At 39.2% G+C, this 13,152-nt stretch overlaps 1 protein-coding gene across 3 annotated transcripts; it reads left to right on the top strand.

Moving 5' to 3' along the window:
• The first annotated feature begins 3,864 nt into the window (after nucleotides 1-3,864).
• On the top strand, nucleotides 3,865-13,089 carry LOC116844214 (E3 ubiquitin-protein ligase HECW2). 3 transcript variants are annotated; one of them, XM_032815423.1, is made up of 10 exons: nucleotides 3,865-4,056; nucleotides 4,583-4,887; nucleotides 5,010-6,064; nucleotides 6,671-6,961; nucleotides 7,061-7,295; nucleotides 7,380-7,918; nucleotides 8,050-8,387; nucleotides 8,733-8,933; nucleotides 9,041-10,000; nucleotides 10,509-13,089. In XM_032815423.1, the coding sequence occupies exons 2-10, from the start codon at nucleotides 4,587-4,589 to the stop codon at nucleotides 10,618-10,620; spliced, it is 4,032 nt and encodes a 1,343-aa protein (XP_032671314.1). In that variant the 5' UTR covers nucleotides 3,865-4,056; nucleotides 4,583-4,586; the 3' UTR covers nucleotides 10,621-13,089. The 3 variants fall into 3 exon arrangements, with proteins under 3 accessions (XP_032671314.1, XP_032671313.1, XP_032671315.1); XM_032815422.1 differs by having other exon boundaries at nucleotides 4,545-4,887; XM_032815424.1 differs by having other exon boundaries at nucleotides 3,907-3,970.
• The last annotated feature ends 63 nt before the right edge of the window (nucleotides 13,090-13,152 follow it).

Genomic DNA, 13,152 nt, shown 5'->3' with positions numbered 1-13,152 from the left:
GATATATATATATATATATATATATATATATATATATATATATATATATATATATATATATATATCTATATAGATATATATATATATAGATATAGGTAAATATATATATATGTATATGTATATATCTATATATATATATATATATATATATATATATATATATATATATATATATATATATGTATGTATATTTACCTTGTTAGTATCATTTTAATGCATTTATTTCATCATATGTATATAATGACGATTATATATATAAAAGATTTCAGTGAATACTGGTAAATTAGTATACTTTACTGGGCATGAATGAATAGGAAATTTCTGATGTAATGTGTGAGAAATGTGCATAAGACGTAATTGATTTGATCGGTATAAAAATAATATAATCGCAATGAATCTTATAGTGATTGTCGTGTGTATGTTCAAATTTTAATATAGAGCTTTAAAGTATAATAATCGATATTATATTACTTAATATAAAAAAAAATATATATACAATAGAGTTTTGAATTTAAATATTTTGTGAATAATTTGCATAAAATAGTATCGTCGCAGGCTTTGAGGATGATTTGTAGGTAAAGGTTTTTATCTGACGATGGCGAAGTTGTAAAATAATATCATAATTATTACAATTATTATGACAGCCATAAAGTAAATACTTGTAAATTAAACTGATCGCAACTTATATTTAGCACTTATTTAGGTTCCATCCTTTCTTGATTTGTGTTCCTAAAATAATAGCGATCACATATGAAAGTATAACAATGAGATATCTTCCTACAAAGATATGTTATATTGAAGATAAAAAGAAAAGTAACTTCTTTAAGATATTTTTTTTATAATTCATCGCATTTTTAGTATGTGACATATATCATAGAGATTGAGAAACAAATTCGAATAAATGAAATTTGGTCCATTGTCTTATTATCTTGCTTCCATTATCTTTTAATATTTATGAGAGGGAGAGAGAGAGAGAGCGAGAGAGAGAGAGAGAGAGTGAGAGAGAATACTTTTAGTTTTAAATATATTGTATTAATATATCTTTAACTATATCGCAAAATTTTTGGTAAAAGCAATATAAAAATACAATAAATATTTTTAATTATATTAGCTTAGACATTATACAAAAAAGAATATATTCAACAATTATGGTGTTGGTATGAAAAAAAAGAAACGATGCACAGTAGCATGTATTGTGGAAGAATGAAGATTCATTCAACTTATGTAAATTTGCAGTAAAACCCATAGAGAAAAAAAATGTATTATGAGTTTTTATAAAATTTCAGAGCAAGTGTATTATTTAGCGAGTACTTTAACGGAAGATGAATTTCATCATGATTCGAGCTTGCCTCCGTTATAGTTAATGCTACAAGTGCTTCGATTTTTCAATAACAGATAAATAATGCAACATAATACATTCAATATTGACATGATTTATAGAGAATCTGTGAAAACATCGTATTTTTTTTTTATTAAATAAATATCTTATACGTTTTATAAGAAAAACATATTTAAAAGGAAATTGAAACTATTTTTTTTTTTAAGAACCGATGTCGTTTGTGACACATATGATCTACTTTCACTTGTCATACGTTTATGTGAAGTCACGATGTACCTTTTTACTATATTTGGGCATGTGATACTTATGAAATCGCAAAGTGATAAAGAATCCGTTTTAGAACTTATGTAGGAATCGAGAATTATTACGTACTTGTAATGCTCTTTAACCGTGTTTATATCTGTAAAATCGTACAAAAACACAAGAAGAGATCATTCTATTTTCTCATCGTACATATTTGTGTAGGTAGGTATTGTGTAGTGTCACGTATGAATATAGAATTAAAAATTGTGTGTGTAGATGTAAAAATATAAAAGTACAAAGTGTATGGTATCTTTGCGAATGAGATCAAAACCAAGTATGTGGTTAATTACTGATAGCAATTAAATGTCCATTTAGATTAAGATCGTATCGAGTCATTAAAAATGGCCGCCATCCCTCTCTTTCTGAGTAGTTTTGTCTCGGGTTTCATCTCGGGATGCGTTCATTCCATTCCATTTTTATGGTTCCGGGCCAGGCCCACCGCTATCTGCGGTCGGGATGCGTTCAGATTCCCTACCTAGGTGTACTCTGTTACTAGAAATACTATAGTATATGTTACATATACTATAGCACTTCTAGTATTATGCAGATTCATGCGTCCGATGTCAAACGTACAACGTTATCCAATAAAAGAATAGCTTTCCAATGGAGAATTGAATTCTATATATATAGAAAGCTGTGGTAGAACTATGTAAAAAATAGACGAAGAAATGGAAAAAAATTCCTGTCTGTACAGGGTGCTTTCCAGTTGCGTACTTTGTGTTACACAAAACCAGCTTATTGGTTGCATATTATCTTAAAAGATATTTTAGATAATATGTGACCAATAAACTGGTTTTGTGTACGTGTGTGTCAAGATGTGTTAAGCAATTGGAAAGCACCCACAATCACGTGCAACAGTTTGTCGTGCAACGATTCGTCGAGTTGTTACGCGTGATTGTATAGACAGGAAACTTTCTATTTCTTTGCTATTATTTTAACGTAGTCCTATCACTGTTCTTTTATTGGATATCAGACATTGGACGCGGTGTGAATCCTGCATAATGCATGTATGCGATATATATCACGACCAATCACGGTTCGATTTTGTTTATGGTTACGGATACAGATATATTTATGCAGGATTCACACTGCGTCCGATGTTCGATGTACGACGTCCGATATCCAATAGGAGAACAGCTTTCTAATAGAGAATTTAACTTCATTGAAAAGCTATTTTCCTATTGGATATCGGACGTCGTACGTCGGACATCGGACGCGGGTGAATCCTGCATTACGGACCATTGGACCCGCACCTTAATCGACTGTAATTGGTCAATTTTTTACGGTTCCGGCATAAGTTAATGGATTAGTCCCGATCCACAATAGGTGTAGTAAGCTTTAAGTCTTAAGAAATTGACCAATCACAGTCAAATTTGAGGAGAATAAATGGGCGCGTTCAGCAGACACAACAGTTGTACAACTGTTGAGTGATTTGTAAACGTAATTGGTCTAAATATAGGGAACTAACAGAATAAACCAATAAACATCGAGTGCTCACTGAGCGCTTTTATCTGCTGAACGCACCCATTGACTATGATTGGTCAATTTCTTCAGACTTAAAGCTTACTACACCTATTGTGACTCGAGACTTACGGCTATCATAAACCAGTCTTAATTCAAACGGCTAAATTCGTTATAAAATACAGAATCTAGATAGTTATTAATTTGGAAAAACAGTAGAATAACTTTCTAATAGAGAATTCAATTCTCCATTGAAAAGCTATTTATTTCTTTTATTGGATATCGAACGTCGTACACTGATGTTCATTAAGTTCTTTGAGTGTAGACAAGTGTAGATGAACGCCCCTGGAGATGATACGCTCATCTACACTATTCTACGCTAAAAAAGGACTCAATTAAAGAATATTGGGTGCTTTCCAGCTACGTACACTGTGTTACACAAAACCAGTTTATTGGTTGCATATTATTTTACAAGATTTTAGATAATATGTAACCAATAAACTGGTTTTGTGTAACACAGTGTAACGTAGCTGGAAAGCACCTATTAGTGTAGTACATCGGACACACATTGGGCGCAGTGTGAATTCTCCATAACTTCATGCGAATTTGCAACTGTGTAAAATCCATGAATCTGATTAGGGTATGCTTTTAGATTTAGCCAGGACGAAGAGCATACACCAATTGGATTCACGAATTTTACACAGATGCGAGACAGCTCTCTGCTGAACATGGCTATTGGTTGTCGGATGCGCTGTGAATCCCCATTACCATGCGAGAAATGCAGTTACTAGTATAGTCTGCTACGTTCGCTGTCAAAATTATTCGTTCACGCGTGTACGTGTGTAATTAGTAGGAGTAAGTCAACACGTAAGTGTACGAGTGAATATGAAGTGAAACGGCTGTTTGAGCGCATTTTGTTACTTGGTGCGTTAATAAAAATGCGATATTAGTTGGTAAGCGATTTTCGTGTAATACGTCTTTCATGTACTTTCACTTTGCATATGTGCATAGTGGAATATATTAATTGTTATCAAATTGAAGACACAAGATTAGATATAAACAATGCTTCTGTATTTACTGCCTATTGATTTTGATCGACTTTTGCGCACAAGAATCTTACAGAGATTGTTAATACGTCTCGATCATCCTTAACCTGTCGTCGCGTCTCGTTCGATTTTGTTACCTAATTGTTGATTCTGTTGTTATTACTTGTGGATACGTTGCTTTACATTTTATATTGCGACAGAAACTGATACAAATTGCGGATCGATATTGTTTACATACATGAGTCTTTCGATGCGTTTGTTTATTTACTTGTTTTTTTACTCACGTCATTGTGCGAGTAGAAGCACGACGATAGTACTTGAATTTTCGACAGTTGTGCTTTTGAGTTGTGTTTTTGAGTTTCACCTGAAGGTTCTATGAATGTTCTTGTCTGCAGAATTTTGCAAAATCTTTGATCAGAACTATGCTTTGAAGAAAAATGCCATCAGAAACAAATGCCATGGGCAGTGTTTCCAAGCAAGAGGAGGATACTGAAAAATCTAACGAGCAGTCTGTCACATTGAGGACTTTGAGTTCCACGATCCAAGAGGCATCGACTGCGTCCACAAACCACACAAGTGCTCCTGTAGCAAATGTTAACAGGGACAAGGTATCTGTATCAGATATCAGAACTAAATTCCTAAACTCGACTGGAGATGCGGTCTCATCAGCCACTGCTGACTCTTTAGCGGAGAGTGATTCGCTAGAAGTAGAGACTTTATGCCACGAAGATATGACAAGTAATGTCGATGTCAATCGCAGACTATTTCCAAGCTTCCTTTGTACTTATTGCATAAAAAATGACAAAAATATAAAGGATAAGTAAATATAAAAGATGCAATTAAATATGTCCAATTTTCAGATTCGAAGGCCGATGATGAAGATGACGAGTATGTGTCCCTGGATATCACAAGTGCATCGGCATTGGCCAAACAGGCAGGAGGAAATAACGACGATGACGGTAAAAAATCAGTCGTCCTTGCTCACAGAAATCTGTCCAGGAAGAAGTGCTTACTGGCAGAGGATATTTCCGAAATTCGTCAGAACATCTTGGAGTCAGCGACATGCTCCGACAGCTTCTCAGACGAAGAAGCTTGCGGCAAAGGCACGCCGGCGGAGTCTGAGGGCAGCGACGGTATCGTTGCGCTGTGCGAATTTCAGGAGGACACGGGTGATCCGTGCAGAAGCGGGTCTAACAATGACGTCGCGACGTCGGACACAGGGCACAGATTGGTAAAGGACGCGACGCCATTGTCGTACAAAATATCCCTAAAGGATAACGAGCCCGTTATGTATCATAGTCGAATAACGAACATGTTATTAAAAACGTCTAGCGAGAACAATGTAGACGATGAAGACGACGACGACCATGACGAAGGCGACGGCGTACGTAACGACGCGAACTTGTTGCCGGACGGATTAGCAGCCTCGCCTTCGCGCGCGTTCAAGGAATCATTGAGCTCACAAAGTACTCTACCGATGCGTTACAGCGACGCGACTGACGACGCCAGAATATCTTCGAGTGCGCTGGACAATAATAATAAAAGTAGACATTCGTACGAAGATGCGGTCGACGGGAACGAAGCGACTGTCCTGCCCGAGCACATTTGCAAGGAGATGTTGTCGTCATTGCGAGACGCGCCGCGGACTACTTCGTTGCACTACAGTGACACCGCGAGCACGAGCAAACCGTTCAAACTGCCAATCTTAGAGAAGATGCACAAAACTGCCAATGTTCAGCCAATCGAGATTGAGGAGAATGCAGTGGCGCTCCTGGAGACGTCGTTCCCCAGGCAAGATCAATTAGAGGAAGTGCGTTGTCTGGATCTGGAGCCTCGTTCGTCGAATAGCAGTGAGGAGAGTAATTCGGACATGGAGTCTCAGCACGCGAGTGTGAGCCGTAATGACGTTAAAAAGGTGAGCGATATGCAACTTGCTCGAACACTTCTTCCCGTATACACAGAGATAATTATATAATAAAAATTACTATAGAATTTTGTAACAGAGAGGAATTACTTAAGACATTCTACAGCAATTAGTTCTATTTTTTTTCATCATAAATGTGCTACTTATATCTTAAAAAATAAATATGCTATTAAAAAAAATAATTATTACAATATTTTATAATTAAAAGGAATAGATCGACATTTTGCAGTAATTAACACTATTTTTTCATTTTGCACGTGCTTCTGTTCATTCCATATATGTATTTTGTAATCCTTACTTTAAACTTTCTTTTATCGATAAAAGTAAGGTAGACCTCTAAGTGTGACTTATAAGATTGACTTTCAGTTAAGTTAAAAGAGAATTCAAAATAAGAGCATATATGTGCAAAGCACCAAAAAGAAAGTTATCGTTAAAATATAATTGTGTTACTGTAACCATTAGTAATAAATAAAAATATATTAACATCATTACTAAATTGTTACTGAAAAAATGTAACTTGCAACGGTAAGGGCTTTGCTTCCCAACTCTGGGAAAAATTGTTTTTCAACTTCTGAAGAGAAAATCGCTTTACTTCAGAGACAATGCAGACCGAATGGAGTCGTAACGCAGGAGGCAGTGGAGTATTATCAACTGTGGCGTAGTAGGGGCGGACTGTCGTCTCCTGAATCCTTGTACGAGACCCTCTATCCGATGCCGCCACCGCTTCCACCGAGAGCAGCGCATCGGCCGTTACATAGAAGCAACGCTTTGCCGAGCGGAGCGCCAGAGTTACCCAAGAGACATTCTCAAAGGCATCCTACGCCGCTGCATCCCGAGGATTGCTTCGGATTCGAGATTGTGGATGTTGACGAAGCCTCGAATCTTAAGGTTGAGAGATAATCTCCCACGACTGTCGCACTCGTTGCTCTCGACGCGTATACATCGCACGCGTGTAGACCGTAGTATATAGATTGTCGAACATTTCAGTTAAGGACGGCGGTTACGAAGAGCATCGCGTTATTAAGTTCGCCAAGGTCGCACAGACAACGAGAAAGACCGGGAATGGGACCGGGGCCGGGACCAGGACCGGGCTCGGAATCGGCACTGGCCAATCAGTTGGAGTGTCCACCGACGCCTACGCATCGGCCCAAGCCTTTGTGTCCGTTGCCTGTGTGCCAAACATCGAACGTGTCGTTGTCTTCAGAGGAACCTTTGCCGCCGTGTAAGTGACTCCGTCGTCCGTGTCGGAGATGACAGGATCCGTTCCGCAACGATCTTTACATTAATCGCTCTGTGTACGTTTCAGCCTGGGAAGCGAGGATCGACAGCCATGGTCGAGTGTTTTATATAGATCACATCAATCGCACCACGACGTGGCAAAGGCCGACGCGCTTGACGACGCGCAATACTGGCTGCGATCTGCGGCGACAGCAATTGGACAGGCGCTACCAGAGCGTGCGGCGTACTATTTCGCGTCCCGACAATATAGATCGTGAGGCGACTAACTCAAACGCGAACGGCAATCACTTCGAGAATGCCGAGCGAACGCCGAGTGAGCGTGTCGAGAGGAGCGAGTCCGAACCGTTTGACATCACTACGATACCGCCGGTATTGTTCTTGACACGGGCCGACTTCTTCACGGTGTTGCACACCAACACGGACGCTATGGAGGTGTACAATCGTAATCCGAGCTTGAAGCACATGATCAGTAGAGTCAGGAGGAATCCATTGATTTTCCCGAGGTACGAGCACAATCGGGATCTGGTTGCCTTGATTAACTTCTTCGCCGATCCGAACAAGGAGCTCCCGAGAGGATACGAGTCGAAGCTCGATAGAACAGGCAAGGTGAGCTTTCTCGTCAGCTCCTCGCGACTCCACGAGGAGCTGAGAAACCCTCAATCTTCCTCTGCAATATCCCCTCTACACCGTGATAGCGTCTGTAATCTCGTTGTAACCAAATGAAATTGTAATTTCAGAGATTTTTTATATGTCATGCTAGAAAGGCGACGTCTTTTATCGATCCACGATTACCTACCGAAGCCGCTCACGTACGGACGTTGCTGGACGAAGCTCCCGTACCACCGCCTAGACCGCAGCAGTCGTCTGTGACCGCTACGCCCGACATACCCGTGGCCTACAATGACAAAGTAGTCGCTTTCCTACGTCAGCCTAATATCATGGATATCCTGAAGGAGAGACATTCCGCTTTAGGGCAGAATATCGCGCTGCGAGAGAAGGTTAACACCATAAGAGTTGAAGGCACCACAGCGTTGCAAAGAATGGGACACGACGTTCCCTTGGCGTTATTACTAAGGTAGGAAACGCAGCAGCGAGATGTACTCGATAGTGAATCTATATGTTGACCTTGGTGGCCGTCTACAATATGCGGAGAGCAAACTAAGTTGGCGTAAGAAATAAAAATAATTTATTTCGTTCCTATATTCTAACTCCTTTACACCGAAAGTATTTCTTGAGAGAAATATTTTCAATGTAAAGAAGGTAGAGTATAGCATAAAAGCGAAATAAAATAATTTATTTCTTACTCCAACTTACCGCAAGCTTATTCTGCATATTGTAGACGGCCACTTGCTCTCCCATAAGATTATACTTGGCTGACCGCGATAAAGCCGTTCCGTTACCGTTGCGTCATTGTTCACAGTTTATTCGAGCAAGAAATAATGTCGTACGTACCGGGTAGTATGGGTAGATCTCCGCTCGGTAGCCCGCACGCGTCGCCTGGCTTGACGAGGGCTTCCGCCAGAGCCCCTGCGCCGTACAGGAGAGATTTCGAAGCTAAACTACGGACGTTCTATCGAAAATTGGAGAGCAAAGGCTACGGCCAAGGACCGGGTAAATTGAAGTACGTTCCAGCCGTACTTTATTCCAACGTTTACGTTCACATAAATGCATTGCAATTGTTATTTCGTTGCAAGACTCTTATACTTTTGTCTATATGTTTATGCGTAGATTGCACATCAGAAGAGAGCATTTACTTGAAGATGCTTTTACGCGTATAATGGCCGCGTCGAAGAAAGATTTGCAGAAAGGTAAACTGGTGGTGATCTTCGACCACGAGGAAGGCCTGGATTACGGCGGGCCGTCCCGAGAATTTTTCTTCCATCTGTCGCGCGAGCTGTTCAATCCTTACTACGGATTGTTCGAGTATTCGGCCAATGATACTTACACGGTGCAAATCTCGCCGATGTCGGCTTTCGTGGATAATTACCACGACTGGTTCCGATTCTCGGGCAGGGTTCTAGGTTTGGCGTTAGTTCATCAATATTTGCTGGACGCGTTCTTCACCAGACCGTTCTACAAGGCGCTGCTGAGGATACCGGCGAGTCTGAGCGACCTGGAGAGTCTGGATCAGGAATTTCATCAGAGTCTGATGTGGATCAAAGAAAAGGACATAAGTATCGAGCCGTTGGAATTGACTTTCTCGGTAACGGAGGAGCTGCTGGGGCGAGTCGCTGAGCGCGAGTTGAAGCCAGGTGGCAGAAATATCGCGGTCACCGAGAAGAATAAGAAGGAATACCTCGAGAGGGTGGTACGCTGGCGGCTCGAGCGCGGCGTGGCCGAGCAGACGGAGTCGTTGGTTCGTGGCTTCTACGAAGTGGTGGATCCACGCCTGGTGTCAGTCTTCGACGCTCGTGAGTTGGAGTTGGTGATAGCCGGTGCGGCCGAGATCGACCTGAACGATTGGCGGACGCATACCGAATACAGAAGTGGATATCACGACGCGCACCCGGTAGTGGAGTGGTTCTGGAGCAGCATAAGCCGGTTCACCAACGAGCAACGCTTGAGATTACTGCAGTTTGTCACCGGTACCTCGAGCATTCCGTACGAGGGCTTCGCCGCGCTGCGAGGTTCCACAGGACCGAGGAAGTTCTGCATCGAGAAGTGGGGAAGGCCAAACAGTTTACCAAGGTACTTGCGTGCTGGGTTTTTTTTCTTCTTCATTAACTCAAAACCTTTGACGTTGTGTCTTATTAGATTGGCGCGAAAGATTTGTTGTGTTTGTTGAATAAAACGAAACGAAATTATCTACTTTCAAAGGATTACGCATTTTCATGAATAAAATGAACAACATTGACTCGCTATTTTCTTAATAATCTAACGAGGATTTTTAATACTTTTTACAAGAATTTTTCTTACAAAAAAAATAATAAGTTTTCCATCAACCTAATATATTTGCACATATCTATAAAATCAATGAGAAACTAGTTCTGACGACTCAATAATTATTATTGCCATGATACATTTTATTTTCGCGGATAATTTCTTTGTTTAGAATACTGAGATGTAAATAATTACACCAAGTAGCTCAGTTTGTGATTAGCGTTTTCGATTTCCTCTTCGAAAAATAGATATAAAATTTTGGCTTAAATTTATCACTCTTCTTTCTTAGAAAGTTGTTCGTTATTGTGTGTTTCAGGGCACACACGTGTTTTAATCGCTTGGATCTTCCACCTTATCCTACGCCCGAGATTTTATACGAGAAGCTGCTGTTAGCTGTGGAGGAGACAAATACGTTCGGCATAGAATAAAGTAACGCGTTGAATTTATAATTATAAAGAATTTGTACAATCGATATAAAATTACGACGGGTTGCACATTTTCTCTCAAGAGAAATAGGACAAGATTTTGTATATGGGCCTAACAGCTTACGAATTACGCGGTTCTTTACTAATTCGACTTATTCAAATCAGATTTGTAAATAATTGAACGATTTTGCAGCCTCGTAATTTTTCTCAGAGTTCTCGGTCTCGGAAAATGTATTGAGATGGCGTAGCAAATTCTTTCTGTGGATTTTCACGAATCTCTACGGCGAATTGCAGTTCGTTCTGCTCAGCGAACAAAGATATACGATGCGCGAAAATATCAGACGACAAGTCTACTTCCCCTCAGTGTCCTTGGATATCGATCCTAAGCATCTCCATATCTTGTAATTACACGCTTTAGTTTCGTAATTTGATATACCCGACGTTTGCGGGCATGATTCGATTAAAAGCAAAGCTTATCGCTTCCATAACGGCCGTTCCATTCAGCAAATTTCCCGTAAAAATGTGTTTAAGACAATCGACGAAGGATATACGGATTAATGGGTATCTTCCTGTGCCAGCTGAATGTAAACAAAGAAACTGAGTCCTTAATAGATCCGGCGAGTATGTCACATGCTGGCAGGTGACATTTCTCATCGTCTCACTTATAAATCTTCGCCTTCGCGTATCCGAGTTTATAATGGTAATGCTTCTCCCCAATTAATTCTTGAAATGAACAGTTTCCAAATAGTCTTTACAATCATTGATTTTCCATACGTTGCATGTCCGATATCAATCGTTGCTTGTCCGCCGATTACTTCGCGAGACAATGCAGTCAATTTATTCACATCTCATTTTGATAGATCTTGTTTACAGATATTCGATTGACCGGTAGTTACTCTGAGTCCTTTTTCGCCGCTCATTCCTCACAAACACGTGGCGTCTCGCACGCTTATTCACGAGATTGCACGAGGTACTTCCCGTTCGTTCCCCTCGCTAGAGAACTGTACTGCCCAATGCAAAACGTAGAGAAAGTTATTTGTTAATTCTAAGTCCGCATTTTTCGATACAATCGTTGATTAAGCGCACACTGAGATTTCAAAGCTAATCTACATCCGCTTTCTCCCGGTCTCTCTTCTCTCCTCCTCGCTTCTTTTCTAATTCTCGCGGAAAATCAGATGTCACTCGTTGAGACTGGTCGATTTTGTTTACCAAACGTTTCAACGCGCGTGCAGTAACTTTAACAAAAATATGTATACACTTCGAAGATCATTACATGACGACAACGTGTGGGCTCTCTTAATGTTGAAAATATTAATTGCAGACACAGCAAAGAACACGTGTTGTCATTACTGCTATTATTGGCTGCTATCACCGCTACTACTATCGCTATTATTACTATTACTACTACCGCCGCAGCTATACTGTTAATACTATCATTGATATCTCACTACTGCTACTACTTAAATTAATAATACTAATACTAATACTGTGCTGTTATATAATTACTATTTTTATCATTATTGCGATGATTATTGCTTTTGGTCTCACTCAGATCTCGATATAGGATTCTTCAAAAGATGTTACGTTCTATGAATACATAGAATATGATCATACATAGAATGTCACTTATAATTTCGCTAATTGATTCACCTTATTGTCTATAATTGACTTTGGGACTCAAGTCTTGAGCCAATATCAAAGAAGAAGAAGCTGACTCAAACAGTGTATGTATATATATATGTACATATATGTATATATATACATTATTATGTATATGTATAACATAACATATACATACATCTGTGACATAATTGACTTTTCTTTTTTCTTTCTTTTTGTAATGATCTAATGTGCCGAATTAGAGTGTCGTATAAAATACAATGTCATATAAGGATCAAGTTTACTGTCGTAACATAAACAGAGATCGTTACGTAGCACAATTTCGTCGCGGTACATCGATATTTTTTCACGTCTCTTGCCGTTAGAATTGTCGCGAGGTATGCTACATCGAGATGCGAGTACATTCATCCTTATAAAAACGCCTCTTAATTTGTCATCACGACCATCATCCATCTCTAGTCCATGAATTGAAACTTGACGTGCAGGCAGCATTTTAATGTATTTTAACATTCCGACAGCTCTTGTTACTCGCATTTGAAGAGTTTATAGTGTGAATGTTGACGCAAAGTATCACCTCTATAAGTTAACTGTTTTAAAAACGTTCACCGACAAAGCACAGACCTTTTACTTTATTTCCTTTTTTTTGCTTAGTCATAATACAAGATAATGTATAGGTTCTTTGAAATATTTTGCACATAAGTTAACAAAGAAATTAAGGAATAATTCGTACACGAGAAATATAGACTTATTGCGATATCTTTGTATTATGTATAAGAGCGTATATATGTTGTTATATATATATACATATATATATATATATATATATATATATATATATATTTATTATTAGATCCTCCTATATATAAATAGCAAATGAAAGTTATGTATTTGTACAGCTGTCATATAGTCGTTATA

This window comes from Odontomachus brunneus, unplaced genomic scaffold (genome assembly GCF_010583005.1).
Source record: "Odontomachus brunneus isolate Ranch 3 - 2012 unplaced genomic scaffold, Obru_v1 Obru_scaffold_040, whole genome shotgun sequence".
Lineage (NCBI taxonomy): Eukaryota > Metazoa > Arthropoda > Insecta > Hymenoptera > Formicidae > Odontomachus > Odontomachus brunneus.
The sequence above is the reverse complement of the archived record's forward strand: the minus strand, read 5'-3'. Positions and strand labels throughout refer to the sequence as shown.